The sequence below is a fragment of the Chlorocebus sabaeus genome, chromosome 3, assembly GCF_047675955.1.
Source record: "Chlorocebus sabaeus isolate Y175 chromosome 3, mChlSab1.0.hap1, whole genome shotgun sequence".
Taxonomy (NCBI): Eukaryota; Metazoa; Chordata; class Mammalia; order Primates; family Cercopithecidae; genus Chlorocebus; species Chlorocebus sabaeus.
The window spans coordinates 21,330,472-21,347,945 of NC_132906.1; the positions used below are offsets into that span (position 1 = coordinate 21,330,472).

At 41.0% G+C, this 17,474-nt stretch overlaps 1 protein-coding gene across 24 annotated transcripts in view; it reads right to left on the bottom strand.

The window, feature by feature from the left end:
- EPSTI1 (epithelial stromal interaction 1) overlaps positions 1 to 17,115 on the bottom strand; it is a 315,408-nt gene extending 298,293 nt beyond the window's left edge. For 7 of the 24 annotated variants that reach the window (XR_012092047.1, XR_012092045.1, XR_012092046.1 and 4 more), the window contains exon 1: positions 16,429 to 17,114. Coding sequence is in view for 11 of the 24 variants with exons in the window: in XM_037986754.2 (XP_037842682.2) it covers positions 16,429 to 16,616 (188 nt within the window). In the remaining 13 variants the exon portion in view is untranslated. Of the gene's footprint in view, positions 1 to 16,428 lie in introns of all 24 variants that reach the window. The other 17 variants (XR_012092053.1, XR_012092052.1, XR_012092048.1 and 14 more) reach the window with 5 other exon arrangements.
- Between the last annotated feature and the right edge of the window lie 359 nt (positions 17,116 to 17,474).

The following is a 17,474-nucleotide window of genomic DNA, read 5'->3' on the forward strand; positions in this document are numbered from 1 at the left end:
ACGAAGTACAATATTGTAGAGACTCACCATCTTTAAGAGGCCAAAAACTAAAAAATACAAAAAACTAGCCGGGCGAGGTGGCGGGTGCCTGTAGTCCCAGCTACTCGGGAGGCTGAGGCAGGAGAATGGCGTGAACCCGGGAGGCGGAGCTTGCAGTGAGCTGAGATCCGGCCACTGCACTCCAGCCCGGGCGACAGAGCGAGACTCCGTCTCAAAAAAAAAAAAAAAAAAAAAAAAAAAGAGATGGAGACCAATTGGTAGGTATACTTACAAAATGTCTTGTAACTACATCCTCAGTAAAAATAACTATAAGAAATTCTTTTTTTTTTTTTTTTTTGAGACGGAGTCTTGCTCTGTCGCCCGGGCTGGAGTGCAGTGGCCGGATCTCAGCTCACTGCAAGCTCCGCCTCCCGGGTTCACGCCATTCTCCTGCCTCAGCCTCCCGAGTAGCTGGGACTACAGGCGCCCACCACTACGCCCGGCTAGTTTTTTTTTTTTTGTATTTTTAGTAGAGACGGGGTTTCACCGTGTTAGCCAGGATGGTCTCGATCTCCTGACCTCGTGATCCGCCCATCTCGGCCTCCCAAAGTGCTGGGATTACAGGCTTGAGCCACCGTGCCTGGCCAAGAAATTCATATTTTTAAAATGGAGATGTCAGGTCTGGGATTTGATTGGATTCTACTTACAAGCTATTAAGTTAGCCTGTTACTGTTTCACAGACACTGGCAGAAGACATGAAATTCCTGGATCAGAGACAAAGACTTTATTACTCATGGCACAGTAGGCAGCATGAGCAACAGTTTATTTATATCTATTCTCTCTGGCCTCCAGTCTTATGGTGGGAGCAACAGGATGGATGCTGCACACATGGTGTGTTTGCATTGCAGCTGAGGAAATGCTTGGGGAATACACCATTTTTACAGCAGATAGTAAGTGAGCCTGGTCTTTGTCCTGGGAGAACAAACGTCATCTCTCAAGGTTCCCAGCTAAATAAACAACTCTAAGAAATAGGTTAAAGAGTGGTCTTGGCACATCCAACAAAACATAAAAGTACAAGAGGCCCTAGGGGGACTCTCTTTTCCAGCAAGAGATTATTTAGTATTAACATTCCTATTAAGAACAGCTTAATGATAAAGAAATTGATATTTGCAGAAAAACCACTTACTTATGAAATGTGCTATACATTTTCTCTTCCCATTATTTTTATTAATAGACTTAGAACGGATTATGTCTATGTCTCAAGCATTACTCAAGGTTATCTATAACTTAAAGAAAACACAAATGCAAGACATAGTGATGTATTCCAAAATCTGTACATAGAACATTTAGAAATGAAATTCATGTTTTCTTTCTGATTTTGAAAGAAACACTTGTAAAGGAAAATTCAGAAAACTATTTTAGAAACATTAAAAAGTCACACATAATCCCACCTCTCAAAGACCACAATTGCAATTGTATTTGGGTGAATTTACTTTTCATCTGTGTTCTATACACATAATTACACAGTTGCAATCATATTTTAAGTACAGTTGTACATCCCGCTTTCATTTATAAGTGGTTTTCCTAACTTGATTATATATGTAACATGCTTAACGCTCAATGGCTACATAGTATTTCATGACATTGGTGCATCATATAACCACTCATCTATTGCAACTGTTTCAATTATTCACTATTACAAATAAACCTACAGGATGTACAAAGCATAACACTTTCAACAGAACATTATCCAGAAGAAAACGCTAACAGTCCTCTGAAATCAATACTCTAAACAGGAACGTGGGCTACATTTAAACTCTTCTTCCTAAGATATCCTATTTACATTTCAAAAATCTCAGAGACAACATAATCACATGATTAATTTCCACTCTCATGTTTGACTCCCTTTATTCTTAAACCAAAAGAGCTGTAGGCCCTACCCAACATTCACTCTCACTTCCTCCTTACTAACAGCACTTCTGTATTATTCAGACAGACAATGTGCCCAACTGAAAGACTACAGCCACCAACCTTCTGTATAGTTAGGTATAATTATGTGATTAAGTTTGAGAAATTGAGATGTAAGTGGAAGCCATTGAGAGGGATTTCTAGAAAGGCTCCTTTACATAGTGATAGACAATAGAAAAAGCTGTTTTGTTACTTTCCTTCTTCCCGGAAGGTTGAAGTGGTAGCTGGTGCTCAAGCAGTCCATGAGGCACCGGCATATGGAAGACATGATCAGGAATGGCCGAGCAGAAAGACAGAAGCAGTCTGGGGCTCTGTGACCACGAAAACACCACATCAGTGGTAATCTATTGCTGTACTGCCCAACTTCAAACCCTAATTCTGTTATTTCCTATCTGTACAACTTAGAGCAAATTATTTAGTTTTTCTATTTTTTCACCTGTAAAATCGGGATAACTATCCACTTCGTAGGATATAAAGTGCTGTGAACCCCGAATATTTGAGGCAGGCCTCAGTCAATTTAGAAAGTTTAAAGTTCGGATGCGGTGGCTCATGCCTGTAATCCCAGCGCTTTGAGAGGCCAAGGCGGGTAGATCACGAGGTCAGGAGATCGAGACCATCCTGGCTAACACGGTGAAACCCCATCTCTACTAAAAATACAAAAAAAAATTAGCTGGGCGTGGTGGCGGGCGCCTGTAGTCCCAGCTACTCGGGAGGCTGAGGCAGGAGAATGGTGTGAACCCGGGAGGCGGAGCTTGCAGTGAGCTGAGATCGCTCCACTGCACTCCAGCCTGGGCGACAGAGCGAGAAGACTCCGTCTTAAAAAAAAAAAAAAAAGAAAAAAAGTTTATTTTGCCAAGGTTGAGGATGCACCCATGACACAGCTTCAGGAAGTCCTGATGCCATGTGCCCAAGGTGGTTAGTTTGGTTTTAGACATTTTAGGAAGACATGAGACATCAAAGAACATACGTAAGATGAACATTGGTTTGGTCCAGAAAGGCAGGACAACTGGAAGCAAACGTGGGACAACTCATAGCAGGGAAGGGGCTTCCAGGTCATAACAGATAAGAGACAAACAGTTGCATTCTTTTGAGTTTCTGATTAGCCTCTCCAAAGGAGGCAATCAGATACACATTTATCTCAGTGAGCAGAGGACTGACTTTGAATAGAACGCAAGGCAGGTTTGCCCTGAGCAGTTCCCAGCTTGACTTTTCCCTTTAGCTTAGGGATTTGAGGACCCCAAGGTTTCTTTTCATTTCCCAGTGCTTAGAACAATGCCAGAAAATAACAAATATTCTATTATAGTTTCCCATTATTTGTATTAGATCAGCCCTAGACTACCTACCTTCAGACTTATTTTATGGGAGAGAAATAAACAAAGACATAGGTACTTACTTAAGATACCTAAGGGGACATCTATTGCTTTGTATGTAATTATAATAACTATATATAACATATATGACATCTATTTTATATGTAATAAAACTTAGCCCTGAATCACTAGGATGTCTCCTTTCTTCATGCTGTGACTGTCCCTTTGCTGCATCTTCTTTCATAAATATATATCATTAAGTTTCTTTCTTTATATCCCTGTTTCTGGCTCTTCCTTTTAACAACTGTATCCTGGTTCCTGATTCTTTCCTTTGAATACTAAGGACCACTGCATGAAACAAAGTAGTATTTATAAATAATACATCTTAAAAATTAGTACATATTTTTTCCCCTGTAAATGGTAGCATGATTCTGAGCCCAGGCTTTTTTCATTAAATTATTTATTAAAGAATAATGTACCTGCAGAAAGCAGCACAGATTTTAAGCATACAGCTTCATAAGAAAAGCTCTTTTACATTCTCCAGGTTCCAAAAGAGAAAAGGAAAACAATAACAAGAGGCACAATAAGTTTTAGAATATCACCTAAAATTATTATATTTCCCCCAATGTCTTAAGAAATTTTAAGCCTAACAAGTAAATATTATTAAAATGAATACCCATACACTATTTACTTATATTTACCAATTGTTAAATGTGTTCCCACATTTAGTTTTTGTCTTTTAACCACATGAAAATAAGCTGCAGGGTCATACTAAATATTTTAGCATGTATCTCCTAAAAACAAAAGCAGTCTCCTACTTAAACATAATATCATTATCACACCTAAGAAATGTAACATTAATATTGCCTAATAGTCTATATTCACATTTCCAAATTGTTTCCATTTTAATATTCTTCCCTACCTTTACCTCATCCTAGATCCAGTTATGGAGTACACATTTTGTTTGACATGTGTTTGTAGACTCCTATGTGTTTGTAGACTCCTGTAAGATCAGACAATTTCATTGACTTTTTTTTTTCTTTCTTTCATGACTGACATATTTGAAGAGTTCAGGTAACTTTTCTTACAGAATGCTTCACAATTTGGATGTAAGGAAATGATTATTTCCTCATGATTAGATTAGGTTACACATTTTTAGAAACAGTACTAGATAGGACATGTTATCCAAGATGCCACTGTGAGAACAAAGGTTGTTTCCTCATGCAACTAAATAATAAGCCAATGTGAAAAACAATATCTGTCTATATGATGGAGTGCAATCACAGTTTAAAACAAAGATTAGAAAAAGAGTATCTGTCACCTTCTACTGGCAATAGAAATCAAAGGGCATTGTATTAGTCCATTCTCATGCTGCTAATAAAGGCATACCTGAGACTGGGTGATTTATAAAGAAAAAGAGGTTTAATGGACTCACAAGTGGTTCCACATGGCTGGGGAGGCCTCACAATCATGGTGGAAGGCAAAGGAGAAGCAAAGGCACATCTTACATGGTGGCAGGCAAGAGAGCACGTGCAGAGGAACTGCCCTTTATAAAAGCATCAGGTCTCATGAATCTTACTTACTTAAGAGAACAGCACAGGAAAAACAGCCCCCATAATTCAATTACCTCCCACGGGTCCCTCCCATGATACATGGCGATTATGGGAGCTACAATTCAAGGTGAGATTTGGGTGGGGACACAGCCAAACCATATTAGGCATCATGGCCCTAAGGTTTTCCACTTGAAATAAAGAGTCATAGAGTGCAACCTGTACTTTAGAGATTTCTTTACACTAAACTCTTTGAAAAGTTTATTTCTAAGGGTCGGAATTGCAGGGGACTTTCACCATTCTGTATTATTTTTGAAATGCTTGAGTTTTTATAACAAGCAGATACGACTTTACTTTTATAATCAGAGAAACATATTCCAAAGATTTTTAATAGAGAAATATTTAATATAAAAATTTCTTGGGGGGGTGGGGAGGGGTTGCATTGGGAGTTATACCTGATGTAAATGACAAGTTGATGGGTGCTGACGGGTTGATGGGTGCAGCACACCAATATGGCACAAGTATACATATGTAACAAACCTGCATGTTATGCACATGTACCCTAGAACTTAAAGTATAATAATAATAATAATAAAAATAAAGTAAAATAAAATCATTCCAGCCAGTCACAAAAAGAAAAAAAAAATTTCTTAAAGCAGCGGCTCAGCTTTTCTTACAAGATTAGGTAGCATAGGTTTCTGCTCTCACTAGTACCATAGTAAAACAAACACTGGGCAATACTAGCCCTTGAGTATTAATGATGGTAAATGTCTTCAGTTTTTCTACAGGACTTTAACGGATTTCCTTTTAAGTCTTCATATTTGCAGGGGGTGGGGGCCAGGGAATTACAAACATTACAGAACAAAGGAGCCATCATCAGCCGATTCTCTGATATAGAATAGACCCTTCAAATGCAGTCATTTCCCTTTGATTATTTTCTTTCCTCTTAAGCTTTTGTTTCAGATTCAAATACATTCTGAATAGACGCAATTAACCTTAATATGTATAACCTTACAGCACTCTACTGACTTTGAAGTAAGTAACCTTACTGTGTAATTGAACTAAGTTTCTTTTTTTCTCATTTCTGCTATGGTTCTACTGATTATTATAGGCATTATGTGTTTTCAAGCTTTCATCATCCTGTTGATTTATTGTTTCACCGTTCCAGCTGTCGAAGACTTTTTGAGCAATTCTCATTCATTTTTGATATTGTATTTGAACAAAAATGATTGCTCCCCAAGCCTTGGCAGACCACAAATGCATACCATACTGAGGAATGGAATCCAGTGCAGAAAAGTTGGAAATTCCTTCTATACAGGACCATAATTTCTACCCTCCTGCACAAACAGGAATGTAAATTTGATCTAATCAAACCAAAAATTTTTTTAAATTTTCATCCACTCTCTTCTGTCATGCATAGAACTGTGCTTTTCAAACTGTAGGAGGTAACCCTCTAATGGGTTATGAAATCAATTCAATGGATTTATTTTTAATGCACAAGAATAGAGACAGTCAGACTACATCACATATAATAAAGGTGAGAATTGTTTTGTGTAATTTTAGTTATATATACGCTAATATATACTCAGTCATGTACTAGGTCATGATGTCAAATGAATTGCTCACTGTAGGCTATGATCAGAAGTCTGAAAAAAAGTCACTGGAAGTTACTATGTTGTTGAGGTTGCACAGCAAGAGTGAGATAACTGCTCTAATGTCAGAGATGTTTGAGCCAGAGAGACTCCATCTTGAATAGGGGCTGGGTAAAATAAGGCTAAAACCTACTGGACTGCATTCCCAGACAGTTAAGGCATTCTAAGTCACAGGATGAGATAGGAGGTTGGCACAAGATACAGGTCATATGGCCGGGCGCGGTGGCTCAAGCCTGTAATCCCAGCACTTTGGGAGGCCGAGACGGGCGGATCACGAGGTCAGGAGATCGAGACCATCCTGGCCAACACGGTGAAACTCCGTCTGTACTAAAAAAAAAATACAAAAAAAAAAATAGCTGGGCGAGGTGGCGGGCGCCTGTAGTCCCAGCTACTCGGGAGGCTGAGGCAGGAGAATGGCGGGAACCCGGGAGGCGGAGCTTGCAGTGAGCTGAGATCCGGCCACTGCACTCCAGTCCGGGCTACAGAGCAAGACTCCGTCTCAAAAAAAAAAAAAAAAAAAAAAAAAAAAAAAAAAAAAAAAAGATACAGGTCATAAAGACCTTGCTGATAAGACAGGTTTCAGTAAAGCCAGCTAAAACCCACCAAAACCAAGACAGCAACGAGAGTGACCTCTGGTTTTCCTCAATGCTACACTCCCACCAGCATCATGACCGTTTACAAATGCCATGGCAACATCAGGAAGTTACCCTAGATGGTCTAAAGAGGGGAAGCACGAATAACCCACCCCTTGTTTAGCATAAAATTAAGAAATAACCATAAAAATGGGCAACCAGCAGGCCTTGGGGCTACTCTGCCTATGGAGTAGTCATTCTTTATTCCTTTACTTTCTCAATAAACTTGCTTTCACTTTGCTCTATAGACTTGCCCTGAATTCTTTCTTGTGTGACCTCCAAGAACCTTCTCTTGGGGTCCGGATCAGGACCCCTTGCCAGTAACACTAACACCAGGCTACCAAGCTCACCTGTCATTTGTGAAAAGCAGCAGAGCAAAGGGAATCCCCAGAGAAACTTTTCTCCTGCAAACTACTTCTCTATTCAAATCATTTTAAAACTATGGTGGGGTTTACGACATGTTATCCCAAAACATGGACCTTGGCATTTGAGAAAACAGCAAAAGCAGGAAGTCCTCTCTGACCTTCTCCTATATTTCTCCCCTGAAGCAAGCCATAAAAAATTTCTCTGACCGGCTGGGCGCGGTGGCTCAAGCCTGTAATCCCAGAACTTTGGGAGGCCGAGGTGGGCGGATCACGAGGTCAGGAGATCGCGACCATCCTGGCTAACACGGTGAAACCCCGTCTCTACTAAAAATACAAAAAATTAGCCGGGCGCGGTGGCGGCGCCTGTAGTCCCAGCTACTCGGGAGGCTGAGGCAGGAGAATGGCGGGAACCCGGGAGGCGGAGCTTGCAGTGAGATCGCGCCACTGCCCTCCAGACTGGGAGACAGAGCGAGACTCCGTCTCAAAAAAAAAAAAAAGAAAAAATTTCTCTGACCTTCCTCTAAGGTAGGTCATAAGATCCTCGTTTCAGAGGGATCTTCCCTCTTCCCTAAACCCATAGGAAAGGAATGGAGACAGAGAGACACGAAGAATTTGAACAAACAGGCCTTGCTAAGCTTCCGCAGTTTATGTCATTAGACCATACACCTTTTTCACCAATCATACTTCTATACACTATCCACTCTTCATCAGACCTAAGCATAAAAAGACACAGTTTTCCCTGGTTCTTTGAATCTTCATTTTTGGAAGCTCCTATGTCCTATAAAACTTATGTTAAAGGAATGGGTATGCTTTTCTCTTGTTAATCTATCTTTTTTTGTAGGGATATCAGCCATGAACCTAGGGATAGGTAAGGAAAGAAATCTTCCCCTCTCTGCAACTGTAAATGTCACATTACTGCTTCTATATTATCACTCCCTTTAGCCTATAGAACTTCTCTTTTCGTAATGTCAATATAAAACAATGACAGGGCTGGGTGCAGTGGCTCACGCCTGTAATCTCAGCACTTTAGGAGGCGAGGCAGGTGGATCACGAGGTCAGCAGTTCAAGACCTGCCTGACCTACATGGTGAAACCCTGTCTCTACTAAAAATACAAAAATTAACCAGGCACGGTGGTGGGCACCTGTAATCCCAGCTACTCAGGAGGCTGAGGCAGGAGAATCGCCTGAACCTGGGAGGCGGAGTTTTCAGTGAGCTGAGACCACACCATTGTACTCCAGCCTGGGTGACAGAGCAAGACTCCATCTCAGGGGGAAAAAAAAAATAAAGATAATAGGACCTTAGCTAGCTGCACTATCACTCTTTCTATCTATCTTCCCTCTATACATCATATTCAAGATCCAGAATTTGGTAGATAGACGTAGGTTTGAATACTGGTTCTGTCACTCAAAAAGCCATGAGATCTTCGAAAAACATTTTATTTTCAAGACTCAGTTTCCTCATCTTTAAGGTAGCAAATGGCTTATCATGAAGAAACTATTCAATAATGTACCTGACATACTTAACACAAGGTCTAGCACATGGTTAATCATTGAAAACACATGAGCTACTAAATGTTATTTTGGTTTGTCTCTCAGGAGTACCCAGTTTAATTATTCCAGGTCATAACTAATTTACTTCATGCTACAACAAGATTCCAATGCTTCATTACATTTCTCATTTCAAAAATAAGTCAAATAGTATTAGTATTAGTATCTGGTAATCATTGAGACATCTACCCAGCTCACTGAGGCATGTCATTAGTAAGATTTAAATACTATCTGTTGCTTTATAAACTTTCTGCATGCTAAAGATTGACTTAAATAATCCCCTAATGAATAACCATCTATATTGAGCCATCAAGAAGATTGCTCATTACAATCAATCACAGATACTCTCTTCCAGTGTACTATTATTTCATAACATTAAAAGAACTCCAGCATTATTCAATTCTCTATTTCCAGGGAAGAATACTAGCCTGATGCATTCAGGCCACTTAGCATCTATAAGCAGAATTTTATTTTCTCATAATCATATAGAGAAGGAAATTGAAAATATGGACATTGCAGTGAGGAAGCAATAGTGAAAACAGTTCTAATATGCTCTAATAAGTTTGGAAAAACTTGCACTTAATTTCAGAATATTGTATGTGGCTTATTCAGATGCAAATAATGTGAGTCAAAATGACTTAAGTTCTGTCTTAGACATAAGAAACCATACTTCAGGATTTCAGAAAATAGACACTAAATAGTGATATTTATAAAAATTTAACACTATAACTTAGTGACTTTATTATTGTGTATCCCACCTTGTATTCCATGTTATAATTACAGAATACAAAATTTAACAATGCTTTTTAAGGAGAAAAGAGAAAAATCAGGACTGGCCATGATGAACTGCTCTTACCAAACCATCATTGATTCTCCTTTTATCTCCCTTGAGAGTTTGGGGATGAAGAGAAGGATTACAAAGATTATTTCCTTCCCTCAAGCATAACAAACTGGTGGGATGCATTGAGATTGGATCAAGGAAATTAGGAAATGTGTTTTCTGGGCCCTAAAGGAGGAAATGAGAAAAAGAATGAGTTTCCCCAATCTGCATAGATAGCATGCCATCAACAGACATAAATAAGATGTCTAAGTGTTGAGGTTGCAGTAGGGTGTTTTAGAGACTGTATTAGTTTGAGTCCTTCAGAAGCTGACACCAAGACAGAGTTAGACATGCAAGAGATGGATAAGGGGGAATGCTTGTGAAGGATGAAAGGGGGAGCAGGGGTAGGCAAGGAAAGCCCTGAGAACAAGACTGGGTCTGATTCCTATTGCCAAAACCTAAATAAAAGACAACGAGAGAGGCTCTCCTAAAGAAAATTATATTTATTCTCGATTGAGCATTGCAATGGGAATACAGTGGGTATATTCAGCAAGGCAAAGGAAGACCAGGGTTTTTAAAGGAAAAGTGAGGAGGGTGATATAAGTTGTTTGAGACAAATATCCTTGGCTACAAGAATCAACAAGGGTAGAATCAATCCAAGGTTGGACAGACAGTTGCTAGGCAGATGTCCTTGCAGAAGTATTTTTTAAGGTTGTAGCTTTTGTGCAAAGTTGTAGTTTTTGCAGAGCCTTTTGTGAGAGTTCTTGTTATCAGGCATATGTGCGTGAGAATCCTCCCTTCATGGCCCCAGCTCCACATGTTTGACACAAGTGACCTCATTTTGAGTCTGACAACTTTCATTGTATGAAAGGACGGAAGGAAAGAGGATTGAGTAGCAAGATCCTCCAAGTGTTATACAGTTCTGAGAAAATCTTGGACAGGAATATGGGGAGTCTTCCAGCAAAAGTTGCCTAATAGAGGAGTCCCACGTGGGCCAGGAATAGGCTAGCACTAAAACCATCCCAAGAAAATTGTACAAAATTGAGCAAGAGAAAAATAAAACAATAAAATGCAACCGGGCTTGCAGCAGCAATCATTAAGCCAGCTTGCCCTTTGGTCTGCTTCCTTGTAGCCAGTTGCTGCTCGCTAGCCCAGCTTTGAGTTGTCCAACGGACAACTCCAGATTTTCTAGCCTCTCACTCTCCATGAATCCCCTTAAAAACCCTTGCCCAGTACCCGTGGAAGAAACAAATTTGAGGCTTGAGAATTCCTCCTGTTTCTTCACTGAGAACGTCACAATGATTAAACTCTTCCTCTGCTGCAAGTGCCATTGTCAGTGTATGGGTCTGTTGCTGCACAGAGGGTGTATAAGCCTGGCAGTTCTGCAACAACACTGGCACCTTGGAATGCTCAGTCATCGGCTGGGACGCGTGCGGCACAAGCCAGCACTCACAGGCAAGGTGTAATGGATCCAAAAGGGTGGCAGCTGGGGCCGTCAGCTGACTATGCTCCCCACAATCTGAACAACAAGTTTCTCTGGCTGTTCAGAGGCCACTTAAACTCCTGTGATATAATACAAAATAAATACTTGGTCATGGTCCCTGGTTCCTGGGACAGAGTTCCCAAAACCCTTGGGATTCCCAGAGTGCTAAGTGTCTACTGTATGCTAATGACTGTTGGTGAGGTCCCTAGACAGCTAGCTTAAGAACCAAGACTGGTAGCTAGAAAAACCAACTATGGGATTGGAGGGTTAAAACTTTCAGCCCCATCTCCATTTCTGGGGAGAGGAGGGGGCTGGAGATTTAATCACCAATGGCCACTGGACTTACTCAATTATGCCTAGGTAATAAAGCCTCAATGAAAGTTCTTGAACTATAAGGTTTAGGGGTCTTCCAGGTTGGCGAACACATCAACGTACCTACCTAGAGTATGGAAACTCTTCACACCCCACCACCTACCCCTTCATCCCCCAAGAGATGCTTTATGCATCTCTTCCACTTGCCTGAGTTGTATCCTTTATGATAAACCTATAATCATAAATATAGTAATTTCTTCGAGTTTTGTGAGTCACTCTAGTGAATTATCAAAACTGGGAAAGGGGAGATGCATGGGAACCCCCAACTTTGTAGTCTGGTGGGGAGACATACAGGTAGCCTGGAGACTCCATTTGCAGCTAGTGTCTGAAGTCTGAAGTGGGGGGCAGTTTTGCAGGACTGAGCCCTTTATTTGTGGGGTCCACACTAACTCTGAGTAGTTAGTGTTAGAACTGAACTGTGGGACACCTAGTTGGGGTCAGAGTTAGTTGGTGTTAGAATGACATATTTGGTGTCAGGAGAAAAAAACAACACGCAACTCCTAATAATCCTGTAGACCAAAGCTCAAACGTCACGTCTGAGGAAAGATCTTCCTGCTCCCAAGACCAGCTCAGACCCTGACCTTCCTTGTAAGCTTGTCCAGCCCAGGGCCCACAAGGTGCATGTAGCCCAGGTGACTCAGGACGGCTTTGAATGTGGCCCAACACAAATTCATAAACTGTCTTAAAACATGGAGGGTTTTTTTTGTGATTTTTTTTTAAGCTCATCCGCTATCATTAATGTTGGTGTATTTTATGTGGGGCCCGAGACGATTCTTCCAATGTGGCCCCAGGAAGCCAAAAGATTGGATACCCCTGCTTTATAGTATACATATTTATTCACATTTTAATAAATGTCTGTCCCATCAATTAGACTGTAAGCTTCATAACGGCTTATTTTTTGTTGAATAGTTATTTGTTCCTAGTTTTTAATTAGTTCTTTTAAGCTAGAGATCCTCTCATTCCATGGTGGTTATGAGGATTGAGAGTCAATATACATAGTGTGCTTCTACATACTAGGCACTACATAAGTGCTATGGTTATCATTGCTCGTGTTGAAATCTCTACAATACTAATATGAAGTAGGCCACAAAAATGTTAAGATTAACATAATTTACATACAAATTCAGCTCAAGTTAACTGTAAAATAAAATTCCATATTATAGGTTCGTTTTCAAAATATCTTTTTATTTTCTTCAAGCAGCATCAAGCTAAAGGACCAGGTATGGTTAGACAAGTACAAGAATGTGAATGCAACCCTGTATTACTAGCACAGGCAAGACCCCATTTCCCAGAATTGGATAAAAACTAGGTAAATGCATGTCTTTGTCTTATATTTATCTAGAGGTGATATAAATAATGTAAAATATTTACAAACAAGCAGAACGTTAAAAGGAAGGATAAAGGTTTACTTTGGATTAGAAGTTTATGTAAGCTTTTTTCTCTTTTAAATTGTGTAGATAGCTTTGATATTTAAGGACAAGATAAAAATCACCAAGTAAAACTCATTGGGAAAGCCAGTATGAATTAGTAAATACTTGTAATAACTTACATCCAAATTCCATCAAGCACTCAATCTTGTCTGAGAGTCTATCAGAGGTACTCAGAATCATTTAATATATTGATAGCCATAGATTTTTACTAGTATACTTTGTTTCTATGCAAGTAGGTGGTTTATTTATTTATTTGAGACAGGGTCTCACTCTGTTAACAGCCCAGGCTTGAGTACAGTGGTACAATCACAGCTGACTGTAGTCTTGGAGCTCCTGATCAAGCTATCCTCCTGCCTCAGCCTCTCGAGTAGCTGGGACACAGGTATGTGCCACCGTGCTCAAAAAAATTTTTTTTTTTTTTTTTTTTTTTTTTTTTTGTGGAGAGACAAGGGCCTCCCTATGTTACTCCTGGACTAAAGCAATCCTCCCACATTGGCTTCCCAAAGTGCTGAGGTTACAGGCACAAACCCCTGCACCCGACCACAAGTAGGTGTTTTAAACCAGTGTTTTTTTGTGTGTGTTTTTAACAAGGCACAAACACTCGACTTAAGGGTGACACCATAGTACTTTACCAGGCATAAAGTTATGTTTTACACATATATGTGGAAAAATTAAAACCCTATGAAGTTATTGTCTCATATTAAGTAATGAGGAAAGTGAGGCATAAAGTAGCTACGGATTTTGTTCAAAAAGCAAGTGATGGCATAATCAGAACTGAACCCAGGTCTACCCGGCATCAGAGCCCATATTACTAATCACCACGCTGGGGCTGCAGGAGGAAATTAATGGAAGGATGCACACAAAACAAGACAAATCTTTTACCATATAAATAAATTCACATTATGAGTAGACAAATGAAGCTGTACTATTAAAGCACTTAACTCTATCCTCTTTTTTTTGTTTCATTTTTGAGACAGAGTCTCACTCCATTGCCCAGGCTAGAGTGCAGTGGTGCGATCTTGGCTCACTGCAAGCTCCACCTCCTGGGTTCATGCCATTCTCCTGCCTCAGCCTCTCAAGTAGCTGGGACTACAGGCGCCCACCACCACACCTGGCTAATTTTTTGTATTTTTAGAAGAGACAGGGTTTCAACGTGTTAGCCAGGATAGTCTCGATCTCCTGACCTCATGATCTGCCTGCCTCGGCCCCCAAAGTGCTGAGATTACTGGCGTGAGCCACCACACCCAGCCTCTTTATTTTTTTAAATCAGAAAGTATTTCTAATTTTTATCCCCAGAATAAATAAAGACTTCTTTATTTTGGGGCAGGGGGTGGGCAGCTAATTCTACTGAGATATGTGCCATTCATTTTCCTTAGTTTTCCAACTCCATTAAAGGAAACAAGTGAGAAAGTGAATCTAAGTACTAATGGAGATGCAACAAAAATTCAAAGTTGTCCCAACGGGATCTCAGACATCAAACCCCTAAAAGGGAATATATAATTCTGTACTTACTGCAATTGGTTTACGTGGGGAAAAAAAAAAAAAAAGGAAGACTCAGTGAGAGATAACTAAACACTTCCTGGTATTTTTTAATGGTTTATTTGAAAATCTTTTTAGGAACTGCAAAATAGTGTGCAATGAGGTCTTCAGGGTATTAAGGCCTGGATAACCCATCCGAAAGCTGCCTGTTTCTGAGCAGTCTGGTCTAGCAAGATTCCAGGGTAATTACACCAAATAAGAAAATAGATGCAACAGTTAATACTTATGTGATGATATGAGCTGGAAAATAAATGGTTTTATCTAAATAAATGCTTTTTAACAGAAAAAAGTAAAGCAAATCATGTTCATCATTAACTATTCATGGACATGAGACCATATGTCTACGACCTTTGTTACTGTTAAGTACTATAGCTTGTAGATATGTGGGTTACTTGAAAGTAATGGGCTGCTTCTATCGTGGCAAGACACCAATTATTCTGAGGAGGAAAGAAATGCAACAATCTCTAATTGATTTCCAGATTATCTACCCCATCTAAGGGTAAACCTAAGCTGAATAATATTAAAGGCCTGGTACTTTCAAAAGCTAAGGGATGAAAGAAAATCTCCTGTTTATCGGCCATAAGGTTATATACTGTTTCTTAGCAACCAGGGTTTGTCTTTCGTAGGACTAGAAGTCGATGAAAAAGGAGACACTAAAAATAAAACCATTTGGACAGTTCCAATTCACAGAGGCAGCACTTCAAAGGCAGTGATGTTGTGATAAACCATACTGCTGAGTTAAAGAAGTTCATTCCTTTGGCTGGAAAGAGAGGCTTATGACACTTGCATAATAAATGTTTCCCGGATACTCACAGCAGTCCCTGAACCAAAGACCAGGAATAAATGCTACCTATCTGTTCCTGAATAGAGCACATATCAACATCAGGGACAAGAGTTACTACGGTCACTCACCTCCTCACTCACTCAGCTCCACTCCTCTGGTTGTAAGAGGCTAGTTTATCTGGGAGTCTTGCTGGGACACAGGCTTGCTCCTACCTAGAGGCAGAATTTGAATCTTCTACCCCATATCACATTTCTTGTTGACCCTTACTTGTTAGTGTCTGATATAGTAATTCCATTTAGGGCACCAAGTTTTGTGGGTTTTTTTGTTTTGTGTTGAGACAGAGTCTCGCTCTCTTGGCCAGGCTGGAGTGCAAGGGTAAGATTTCGGCTCACTGCAACCTCCGTCTCTCTGGTTTAAGCGATTCTCCTACCTCAGCCTCCCAAGTAGCTGGGACTACAGGCGCGTGCCATCACACCGTTTATTATTTTATCTTTAGTAAAGACGGGGTTTCACCATGTTGGCCAGGCTGGTTTCGAACTCCTGACCTCAGGTGATCTGCCTGCCTTGGCCCCGCAAAGTGCTGGGATTACAGGCTTGAGCCAACGCGCCTGGCCGGGCACCAAGTTTTTAAAAAACAGTAAAGGAAAAATTATTTCCATACTGGTTGGAGTGTGAGCTCTGGAGATACCTGGAAAATGACATCTTACTGGATGCCTAAGCAGTTCCTACACACCCACATCTTTCAACCCTGTAGCCAGTCACAAAAGTCAGAAAAGTAGTGTTCCTAGAAGGAATCGGGCTGATTATTTGGACTGCAAACTAGCAAACTCTATTTATAAGGTAAGGCATGGATGCTTTCATTTAAGCAAATGAGCTTTCATTCAGTCAAAATCCTGTTGTTGGGCCCCTGTGGCTTCAAACTCCAAGGACCAACAAGGTGCTTGTATGTTTGGGGCCCGGGCTCCCGCCCCGAAGCCAGGTTGTTAAAATACTCACTGTCTCTGGCCCGCGTGCATGATGCTCTCCCGCGAAGGGCTCTCAGGGGCTGCCTCCAAACCCTGTCTCTGGTCTTCCAGCGGGCCCAGCTCCCCGTGCCGCCCGTAAGGGCCCCGGGGGTCCCGGGTCGGGCGGGAAGCAGGGGAGGCGCCGAGCCCGGAGCTCACCACTCTGCTGCGTGTGTACATGGTTCACAGCCCGCGGGTCCCGGGCCGCCGTCGCTGCGGGCGGGATGCGGCTCGGACGCTTAGCGAGTCTCCGGACGGGATTCCAAAGTGCAGAGGCAGCGGTTTTAACAGCTGAGTTTCGGTTTCTCAGAATCAGCGGCAAACTGCGCCCGCCCCAGAGAACTTCCCCATCTATTCTCCACTGAGGCCCCCTCCAACCTTATCGCGGGTTCACAGCCCGGGATGTTGACTTGAGCTGGCTTGATGGGCTACAGGTGACAGGGTTTAAAGCCTCACAATCACCTTAGAGGTTAATCAGAATAACTGGGATCAGCCACGGACAGCTGGTGAGCGATTAGCCCGCAAAGTGACTACAATCCTGAAAGATACTTGAGAAACTGTTTAACAGGCAACTCTAATTTGAGGACCGCTGGATATTTGAGACTGTAAAAAACATATTAACCTTAAAATACCAGAGATTAGGTCAATAACTAAAATCATCTCAACAAAATGTCGCCTTTTATCAGTAATGACTGCGGTGTGGCTGTTACTAAGGCACATACTTTCACGTTAGAGGAAATGGAAACTGAAATCAAAAGAAAACCCCACAAAGCTGGAGAAGTAAGCTAAGGTAGACGTGATTCTCCGGGCAGCCTTGCTAAGTAATTGACTACACATTCGAGAACTGTTTTTTTTTTTTTTTTTTTTTAAAAAAAGACCTGCTCTGTGCAGAACAGTGTGCAATGGTGATGTGGGGAGATTTTAAAACATGGATTTGTAAGGCTCAGTTTCTGTGGTCCAGGGGTGAGCTCTGGCATTCATATTTTTGAAAAGCTCCTAGATGGTTCTGATGTGTGCCAGAGTTGGTCATCAGGGTCA